Here is an 11038-nt window from a genome sequence, read left to right as displayed (position 1 = left end):
TGGGAGGCAATGATAAAATGGCTGCCATGGGAGGCAGGACCAATCTCAAAATGGCTGCCTTGGGAGGCAATGATAAAATGGCTGCCATGGGAGGCAGGACCAATCTCAAAATGGCTGCCTTGGGAGGCAATGATAAAATGGCTGCCATGGGAGGCAGGACCAATCTCAAAATGGCTGCCTTGGGAGGCAATGATAAAATGGCTGCCATGGGAGGCAGGACCAATCTCAAAATGGCTGCCTTGGGAGGCAATGATAAAATGGCTGCCATGGGAGGCAGGACCAATCTCAAAATGGCTGCCTTGGGAGGCAATGATAAAATGGCTGCCATGGGAGGCAGGACCAATCTCAAAATGGCTGCCTTGGGAGGCAATGATAAAATGGCTGCCATGGGAGGCAGGACCAATCTCAACATGGCTGCCATGGGAGGCGATCAGCAAATGGATGCCACAGGGGGTGCTGGGACCAATCACCAGTTGTTCGGAGGTCCCAAGCCAAGCATCCTTTTGTGAGGGAGGCAGCTGTTCACAAACGGGTGCTCCCTGTGGACCCAAACGTGATGCCTCTTGGGCTCTTCTGAAGCTCCTCTTGTGGGGGGTAAGCCAGAAATGGCTCTTTGTTGGGGAGAGAGATGCTCTGGGGAAGAAGCAAATGGGCATGAGGAAACCTACTGATGGGCACAATGGGGCCCACAGCCAACACACTGGGGATCACTGCACGAAAGGGATGTTTGGAGGAATGGGACCCTCAGGCACGCAGAACTTCACGGAAGGGAAGGGGCAGAACCCAGAGCAAATTCCAAACTCCCTCCCCATCCCCGCATGCAGGGGTCCACTCTGTGACAGGGTTCCCTCCCCCTGCCCCCCAGAGTTGACATATGGGCACGGAGGCGGCCTTCTCAACTGTCCAGCTTTCGGAGACCTTTCTCCCATCCTCCTTATGCATGCATTCAAAGGTGGGAGGGGTGTCACCCTACCTCCCGGGAAGCAAATAATTCAGGATGGGTTTTCTTTCCCCCCAAGGATGGGAGGAGCAGTTTCATTGGCCACCAGCTTGGCGGAGTCCTGGAAGTCCCCAACAGCAAGGACCAGCGGGTGAAGTCGGCCCGAGCCATCCAGATCACGTACTACCTCCAGACCTACCATTCGGCAGCCCAGGACCTCATAGGCGAAAAATGGGAGAACGAATTTTGCAACTTGATGCACAAGCTGCAGCTCAGGTACGAGGACCTGCAGCTGTACGCGCTGGCCTCTTTTAGCCTGTGGAGGGACTTCCACAAGACCAGCTTCCTGGCCAGGGGCAAGATCTTGGTCAGCCTCATGCTGATTCTGTTGACCGCCATCCTCTCCAGTTCCATGAAGGACTGCCTCCGCAGCAAGCCCTTCCTGGGTCTCCTGGGCGTGCTCACCGTCTGCATCTCCAGCGTCACCGCGGCAGGGATCTTTTTCATCACCGACGGGAAATACAACTCGACGCTCCTGGGAATCCCTTTCTTCGCAATGGGTAATTATTTATCTTCGTAATGACGGGATTAGTAGAGGCTTAACGATGGGATTGTAAGTGGTGTCCGGGTCTCGAAAGGTGACGGCCGGGTTTTACTTTTGGCATTTTGCTTTACCTTCCTCCTCCTCCTCCTTTTTAATCTTGTTAAATGGATCCATCTTCTTGCCAAGGGGATATATATATATATATATATTCCCAAACCAAACGAAAAGGGTGAAACGATTGTGTCAGAGCCTCGGCCAATATGAGAGAGGGGGAGCTGGTATCGATCCCAGCTACAAAACGAAGGAGAGATTGTTATTGAAAACTAGTTGCTCAGCAGAGAAAATGAATGGTTGCTTTGCAGACTTGGTTGGGGGGGTTAGTAGACAAGAACAAAGAGAGCTACCCTGAGTTCTCTTTCTCATAAAGAAAAGATCTCCAGCATCCTCTGTGATATATATATATATATTTTGCTCTGGTTACGTAGAAGAGAAAGGATTCACAAAGGACAGGGTCCCCCAACGTGGTGCCTGGGGGGAGGGACCATGGTGCCCGCCAGTACCTTCCTGGAGCCTGCCAAATGTTTTTAGAAAGTGGGCAGGACCCAGTGAAGCCTTTGCCCAGCAAGGCTTCTGATTGACCTTAAGAGATTGAATTGGCTGTGCCGATTATCAAAAAAGGATCTTCACTGTGAGAATAGAGGAAAACTGCAGTGGCTGGCTCCACCTCCTGTGGCAGCCATTTTGTGATCGGCTCCACCTCCTGTGGCAGCCATTTTGTGATCGGTTCCACCTCCTGTGGCAGCCATTTTGTGGTCAGCTCCACCTCCTGTGGCAGCCATTTTATGGCTGGCTCCACCACCACGCAGTGTCAGAATTCCAAAGGTGCCCACGGACTTGGAAAGGCTGAAGACCCAGGACAAGGAATTATAATTTTACAAGGCTGCAAATAAAATTGTCCCCTTTATTATTACTGTATCTGAGCTGCAGACCATAAGGTCAGTACTTCGGCAGTTTGAGACCTGAGTGCCGCATGATGGAGTGAGCTCCTGTCTCTGGTCCCAGTTCCTGCCAACTGAGCAGTTCGATGGCAAGAAATTGCAAGTGGATAAATAGGTACCACTTCGGTGGGAAGGTAACAGCATTCCGTGCACCTTGGCATTTAGTTATGCCTGCCACATGACCACGGAAAAGTCTTTGGACAGCACTGGCTCTTCGGCTTAGAAATGGAGATGAGCACTGCCCCCTAGAGTCATATTCAACTGACTTTCGAGCAAAGGAAACCTTTACCTTTACCTTTACCTATCATCCCAACCAGGTCTACTCAGAATCCCACTCAGTAGGGTTGCCAGCTCTGGGTTAGGAAATACCAGGAGATTTGGGGGGTGGAGCCTAGAGGAGGGCGGGGTTTGGGGAGGGGAGGGACTTCACTGCGGCATAACGCCATGGAGTCCCCCTTCCAAATTAGCCATTATCTCCAGGCGAACGGATCTCTTTATTTATTTCATAAAATCACTCACCCCTTCCACTGGCTTAGTATGTCTTACAAGAAATAAAGTATCAAGAACGTACCATAAAATACAAGGTTGTTGTTGTTGTTTTAAAGCTATGCTGTTTGTCAATACACAGTAGATGAACCTGTAAAAATCAATTTGCGAATGCTCTATAGTACAGAGAAGGCTGATGGAACTTACGAACGGCCGGCAAGGAGGAAATGCTCTGAACGGTTTCCAGGCAGCTATTCCATAAAACTGGCATCAGTATTAAGAATGCATGAGATCTTCTTTTAGTCGGATGAGCCTGTCAGGGAGGGGGAGTCCAAGTTAAGGGGGTGCACAGCAGCGTACCCTCTAAGCTGAGTGAGTGTGAGCTAGCTCGCAGTTTTTTAGCCTCCGGCTCACACCTTTTTGTCTTAGCTCTGGAAGGGATGGCTCCAGAGCAAACTGATTTTTGCAGTGGACGAATCGCTCGCTCACAGCTTTAATGCCCGTAGCTCACAAAGTAGGATTTTTGCTCACAATACTCCACGGCTTAGAGGGAGCATTGGTGCACAGGCTCATTTCGAGAGGGGTGGTCCTTCAAGTGCCGTGACCCAGGTAGCCTAGGCTTGCCTGATCTTGTCAGATCTCAGAATCTAAACAGCGCAGGTCCTGGCTCGTGTTTGTACGGGAGACCTCCAAGGAATACCAGGGTCATGATGGAGAGGCAAGCCTACGCCCAGGAGATCTCCAGCCTCCACCTGGAGGTTGGCAGCACTGCTACTCGGGTCCATTCAACGGGGCTTCCTCCCAGGGAAGTGTTGGTAGGCTTGCACCATTAGCGTCTGAAGTTAAAAAATGTGCTGGAGAAATTGCCGTGGGGGTGCAATGGTATGGGCAGATTTTTCAACTAAATTGCCAAGGCAACCGGGCCGTTGCTCTTTGTAATAAAGTGGAATTGATTCGGTTCGGGTCGCTCTCTTTTTTATTTTTTAAATTAGGCCAATTAATCATCCCAATTAAAACAGAAGCCGTGCGCTGTATCATCACATGGGTGGGCTCTCTTAAGCGAACCCGGCCTAGCTTTGTTTGGAGATGGGGAGCAGGTGGCCGGCTAGGGTTGCCAACCTCCAGGCGGGGCCTGGAGACCTCCCAGATGTCAACGGACCTCCAGCCGACAAAGACCACTTCCCCTGGAGACAACAGTGGCATTTGAGGGTAATGTATAGTAGAACCTGCTATGGGCTAAGCATTACAATCATCTTAGCCCATGGCAGGTTCTACTATACATTACAGCTGTTATGATTATTGAAAATCTTCTTTGATAATTGTGAGACGTCACCAGAGGATATGAACTATTGAGAGACAGTTTTTGTCCCACATCTTTGTTCAGAAGTAGATCTTCCTTCGAAACGGCAAGACATTCCGGAGATCACCGTCAATATATATTTTTCTATGATTATGTATATTATTTTTGTTCACTTTTCTATGATTCTTTAAAGACATATATTAAGCGTCACTTTTTCACAGTTTTTCTTGTTCTCCGTATTATCTCACTACTGTGCCAATCAATTGTTATTAACCCTAGCAGGCTGCCAGGAGCAGGTGGGCAGGATGGCATGTGTTGGCAGTGTGCTCTTTGGCACCGGGAAGGGACTCCATTAATAGAATAGAAGTAAGGAGCAATACCGAAAAACAGAGGCTGACTTTAGCAGGCTCAGCCCGAGGAGGGATAAAGCCTGCGAGAATTCTGACCGGCGGAAGAGTGAGTGCGAGACGAAACGGCAGCTTGCCATTCCTCCAATCAGAATCTGAAGATGAAAATGAAAGATTAAGGGAGAAAGGAAGCGTGAAGAGATGGCGAGGTATTGGGGGGGGGGTGGAGTTAGCCGGAAACCGAGGTCTTGCTTCATCTTAATTAGAGCCTGTGTTCTGCTTCTCGCTCTCAGCTTTACAGTAATTACATTGTCATTACATTGCAACTGCAAGGCGATTATCCTGTAATTATGTTTTGGAGACCTACCTAATGGCTGGCTACCACCAGTTCATGCAAACTGAAATTGAACTCGGTGGTCTGGTTGCCCTTGACTTTCGGGTGCTGCCCCGAAAGCACTGGGCCCCCGTTTGATCTCACCAGAGCCATCCTCGATGAATGCTGCCTTTGCAGTTCGTCTTGGGGTTTTATTTATTTGTTTAAGTTATTCACGTCATTTAGTCCGCCTTTGTCACTCAGAAACCCCCGCCCCAGAGGCCCGTTCCCCGGCGCTGCCAGATCGGGTCCCGGGGGGAACTCCTCCTCGACGTGCGTGTCACCTGGTTTTCCCTTGTATGGTTGTGGCCCCACCCCCGGCGTGCCTGGCGTTGTCACGTCACTTCCGGGTGACGTGCATGCGGCGCGCACCAGACGCCGGCCGGGAGCCCCCCGCTCCCGGCGAAGATCGACTTAGCAACCCTAGTCGATACAGTCAACCGTATGGGACACTCATCGGGTTGTCGACCTCCAATCGGAAGCTGTAGATCTTCCAGAATTCTTACCAATCTCCAGGCTATAGAGAACCGGTCCCCCTAAGACAATGGTTGTTTTGGGAGGGGGACCCTGTGGCATTATACCCTGTTGTTGTCCCTCCCCAGGCTCTGCTCCAAAAATCTCCAAGGATTTCCCAACCTGGCAACCCTAGATGATCACTAAGCAATGTAATAAGATTAGGATTGTAGGACCAACCAGAAATCTGAAGAACAGAACGGAAGCAAAGTGTCAATGTTCACATAGGGTTGCCAGGTCTTACCTGGCTTCCAGTGGGGGGCTCCTGGGTCCATTCCGGGATTTCACGCTGCGGTGACGTCACCCGGAAGTGATGTCATCGCATTGCCGACATCTGGGGGGTGACACTCTAGTTTTTGGGCAGACCTCTATGGTTTGAGTCCGATTTTACCATAGAGTTTGCCCAAAAACTAGAGCATCACCCCCAACGTTGGCAACGTAATGACGTCACTTCCAGGTGACGTCATGACATAATGTTGGGGGCCATTGGCAGGTGTTGGCCAACTGGCTAGCAGTGGAAAGAGACCCACAAAAGCAGGGGAACCCCACCTGGACCAGGGGGCTGGTACCCCCATGTTAGCATGACATATTAAACGATGCAAAGTTTACATAGTAGGATCCTACCTGCAGCAAGCTATACATAGTACCTTCAGCCGTTCCACATTCCTTAATCATTTATCTAAATGATTTTGTGAATCATTTTGTAAAGTGCTGTCCTATTGTACAGTGCTATCCTACGCCCATGTCCATTTTTAAATGGAGGTTTGTGTCTAACGTGAGACATTTCCACCCCTAGTGACTTTTATAGGAAAGATCCATTCATAGGTGTTGGCCAGGAACCTATTATTGCCAGGGGAGCCTCGTGCTTTTTGAATACCAACATGCTGGTGATCCCTGACCCTGGGGATGTCTGGCTGTCCTCGGCCAGGGCCTTCGCAGTGCTGGCCCCGACCTGGTGGAACTCTCTGCCAAATGACATCAGGGTCCTGCAGGACTAACTGCAATTCCGCAGGGCCTGCAAGGCAGAGACGTTCCGCCAGGTGTTTGGTTGAGGACAACAACGGTTACCTCATGGGCTGGCATCCTTATTTTGTCCTCCCCCCTTTCTTCTCAGAAAAGAAGCCGGTCGTCCGGACTTGGGATAAATAATATTATAGGGAAAGTGCCATCTTGGATCTTTTATTCTGTATTGGAATTTTTATTATGTTCTATATTGAATATTAATGTTCTTGTATATTTTTATGCCATTATGTATATTTTATGGTATTATGCCTTGTACATCGCCCAGAGTCTGGTGCAAGCTAGAATAAGGCGATTAATAAATCCAATAAATACATAAATAAATCTTTGTAATGGGCTTCCCCTGTTTAAGCCAGTTTGGTGTAGTGGTTAAGTGCGCGGACGCTAATCTGGGAGAACCGGGTTTGATTCCCCACTCCTCCACTTGCACCTGGCTGGATTACCTTGGGCAAGCCGTAGTTCTGATAAGAGCTGTCCTTGAAAAAAGAGCAGTTTCTGTCAAGAGCTCTCTCGGCCCTGCCTACCTCACAGGGTGTCTGTTGTGGGGAGGGGAAGGGAAAGGAGTTTGTAAGCCGCTCTGAGACACCTTTGGGTAGTGAAGGGCGGGGTATAAATCCAATCTCTTCTTCTTCTTCTTCTTCTTTAAGAAGGGGGGGGGAATCCACATTTTGAGATGCCTTCTATGGGGATCCGTGCTCATCAGCTTCTTCATGGTTTATTATTTATCTGTCTGGGAGATATTTATGTTGCCTCCTACTTGAGGAGGCTTACAATCAAAATAATAATTTAGCAATAGGAAGACAAAGAAGCCAGTAAATGAAGCCCCGGCGCCACTTTGGCTCTGAAAACTTGTACCTGGGCGGCACTGATTGGCTCCGATGACTCCATGCTGATTGCCTCGTATGTACAATGAAACAAATTGGAACACTTCATCTAATATAACAGAAGCACATTATGGAGGCCAAAAACATATTTATTTTTTGGCCTCCTAGCAGTGTTCCCTCTAAGCTGAGTTAGTGTGTGAGCTAGCACACAGGTTTTAATCCTGCAGCTCACAGATTTTTGTCTCGGCTCAGGAAGGGATGGCTCCAGAGCGAACTATTTTTATGCAGTCGCCAAAGCGCTTGCTCACAACTTTAACGCCAGTAGCTCACAAATTAGAATTTTTGATTGACTCCACAGCTTAGAGGGAACATTGCGTGCTTGGCACCATTTACAACTAGGGATCTCTGAGGTAAAGTGTGATGGTGTTCCTGAGGTACCCTTTTCGCTGCCTTGATAAAAACCTGGTTATAAACTTGTCTGCCTTTAGTACTGGGGTTGCCAGTCTCCAGGTGCTTTGGAAAGAAGTAAACAACCATGATGTATAATGCCAAAAAAGTCTCCAAAGACCAGAAATTTCTTTTTCCAATATTTCAGTTTACTGGACTGCCTAAGGAAACTCTAAAGTCTCAAGGGAGCCAAACTGCCGTTAAAGGGCTCTTTTCCCCTCTGCCCTTCCCCCCTCCCAAGGTTCCAAGGGCTCTGAGTGGCTGTCGCCGGCTTTCCCCCCAGACCACCAGGGTAACAGGCAATGCTCCCTCTAAGCTGTGGAGTCTTGTGAGCAAAAATTCTACTTTGTGAGCTCCTGGCATTAAAGTTGTGAGCCGGCGATTTGGCTGCTGCCTAAATTAGTTTGCTCTGGAGCCCTCCTTCCTGAGCCAAGACAAAAATGGGTGAGCCAGCTCACACTAACTCAGCTTAGAGGAAACACTGGTAACAGGGGCTGGATTTTGGTCAGTTGAGTGGCAGGTTAAGAGCAGAATCCACCCCACTATCTCATCTCTTGAAACTCAGGTCTTTATATGTAAATATCCTTATGCTACCACTTCTAATTTCTGTCTTCTTCTCCCCTAAGGCTGAGGAGTTCATTCCCCCCCCCATCTGGAATGTATATTGTCTTATTTATTGATCTGTTTTTATGTAGTTTTAATGTTGGCTTTAATTTAAACCACCCTGAGCCCTACTTGTAGGGAAGGGTAGCCTAGTAAATCTAACTAACTAACTAAATAAATAAATAAAAGGAGGGTTACCAGACCACCCAGTAGAGGCGGGGGTCCCCTGCTGCCAAGCCCCACCTCCCCGCTGCTGATCAGCTGGCCAGAGGGGGGAACTTACTCTGAAAAAGAGGGAGATCCATCCAATGGGCAGCAACATACCTACATCACTGCCCACATCATCCAGAAGTGATATTATCATATCCAGGAAGTCAGGACAACACTCTAATATTTGGGCAAAAACTCTATGGTAGAAGCCAAATTTACCATAGAGTTTTTGCCAAAATACCAGAGCGTTGCCCTGACATCCCGGTCATGACGATGTCACTTCCAGGTCACACGGGAAGTGATGTAGACATGTCCTTATACATCGAATGGGCCTCCCTGCTGCTCCCAGTAAGTCCCCCCTCCCCTGACACTTGCCTAGGGGGATCTGGCAATCCTATTCTGAAGTCTTCCCTGAAGTGAGATAGTTGTTGTTGATGATGATGATGATGATGATGATGTTATACTTATGTATCATCATAAACGTGTGTGATATGTGGTGGTGAAGTGTCTTCAAGTCGCAGATGACATGGCAGCCCCTTAGGGTTTTCAAGGCAAGACACATTCCCTGCCTCTGTGTACTGATCTTGGTATTTGTTGGTGGTCTCCCTTCCAAATGCTAATTAGGGCCAACCCTGCTTAGCTTCCGAGATCTAACAAGACTGGACTACCGTGGCCCATGTACATGGCATACCATACATACAATAGTCAAAAAAGACTGTTTTTCTTTTTTAGGGAGTCTTTTGAATACAGGACCTGTGTAACTAACAAAGCGTCGAGATGAAACGCCTCCAATTTCTTTTATCGTTAGTCTTTACGATATTCAAAATGCTATCTTGTATCCTGTTTGGCAGCTAAGAGGAATTCGCTGTGCACACACATCTCTCTCCCCACACCTATTATCTAGGATATTTATGGGGTTCTGTCCTTGCTTTTCCCTCCAGGCAGGTGCAGTTTCGTCGCTGATCTGTATTATTTAAGGACCTGTCCCAGATTTGCGCTATGTTGGGCTTGGTTTAATTTACGGAGACTGTCACTCCTTGCATTTAAAATGCACTGACGCACATCACATTAAGCCCGAGCACATTTAGATTGAAAGGTGCACGCTTTGCAGCAGGGATGAGCTCGAGGTGTGTGTACATCATCCCTAATAGGAGAGTGCCAGATCCAGCCAGGAATCATTCCAAATGCGAGCAGTTCTGCAGCATTCCTTGACAGTGTCTTCGATCACCCTTCCACTTGCAAATGTGTTGCTTAATATCTTCTCTGGCGTGGTGATATATACCCACCGCCTTGAGATCTGCTCTAAATAATTTGTGCTGGTGATGCTCAGAGATTCTCTCACAATATAAAATTTCAGTCCCGGGTGGAGTTATAGTGTTTGGAGGGACCTTCTCCATCTTCTTCAGTATTCTGCTCAGGAAATGTAAAAGCCCCAGGCGGATGGGCGTTCAGCCTCTGCTTGTTCAGCCAGTTTGGTGTAGTGGTTAGGAGCACGGACTCTAATCTGGGAGAACTGGGGTTGATTCCCCACTCCTCCAAATAGAGCTGCTGGGTAATCTTTGGCAAGCCACAGTTCTCTCAGAGCTGTTCTCCCAAGAGCAGTTCTCTCAGAGCTCTCTCAGCCCGACCTGTTTCACAGGGTGTCTGTTGTGGAGAGAGGAAGGGAAGGAGATTGTAAGCCACTTCAAGACTCCCAAGTGAAGGGTGGGGTATAAATCCAGTCTCTTCCTCCTCCTCCTCCTCCTCCTATTCTTCTTCTTCATTGTCATCGTCGTCGTCTTCTTCATCTTCTTGATCTCCAGAAAAATATTCCCACTTTACATACATGCTGGTGGGGTTTGAACTGGCTGAGATGAGAAGGAAAGAGATATTGATGTTTTAGTGGACAACGCGATGAAAATATTGGCTGTGTGTCACAGTGGTAGAAAAGGCACAGTCCATGCTGGAGAGTTTTAGAAAAGGGATTGTTTCAGAGGGCAGCTGTGTCCATCTGCAGTAGAACAGCTAGATTTGAGTCCAGTTAGCCCCCTAGAACCCAACAAGATTTTGGGGGAATAAGCTTTCGAAAGTTCGTACCCCGAAAACCCTGTTGGTCTCTAAGGTGCTCCTAGAAAAGGGATTGAAAATAAAACTGCAATATTTTAATGCCTTGTATAGCTGCGGTGGCTCAAGTGGTTAAGACGCTGAACTGCAGGCTGTGGAAGGTCAGTAGTTCAGCAGTTCGAGACCCGAGTGTGCCGCATGACGGAGTGAGCTCCCGTCTCTAGTTCCAGCTCCTGCCAACCTAGCCATTCGAAAGCAAGAAATTGCAAGTAGATAAATAGGTACCACTTCAGTGGGAAGGTAACAGCGTTCCGTGCGCCTTGGTGTTTAGTCATGCCGGCCACAAGACCATGGAAACGTCTTCGGACAGCGCTGGCTCTTTGGCTTTGA

At 48.5% G+C, this 11038-nt stretch overlaps 1 protein-coding gene across 1 annotated transcript in view; it reads left to right on the top strand.

Moving 5' to 3' along the window:
• Positions 1-1019: 1019 nt before the first annotated feature.
• PTCHD4 (patched domain containing 4) overlaps positions 1020-11038 on the top strand; it is a gene marked incomplete at its 5' end in the record, with an annotated part of 70081 nt that continues 60062 nt past the window's right edge. The window contains one exon of the mRNA XM_015413053.1: positions 1020-1500. Coding sequence (XP_015268539.1) covers positions 1020-1500 — 481 coding nt within the window. The remainder of the gene's footprint in view (positions 1501-11038) is intronic.

This window comes from Gekko japonicus, unplaced genomic scaffold (genome assembly GCF_001447785.1).
Source record: "Gekko japonicus isolate JY-2015 unplaced genomic scaffold, Gekko_japonicus_V1.1 scaffold2627, whole genome shotgun sequence".
In the NCBI taxonomy this organism is placed as follows: Eukaryota; Metazoa; Chordata; class Lepidosauria; order Squamata; family Gekkonidae; genus Gekko; species Gekko japonicus.
Note: the sequence above shows the minus strand (reverse complement) of the source record. Positions and strands in the feature narration are given on the sequence as shown.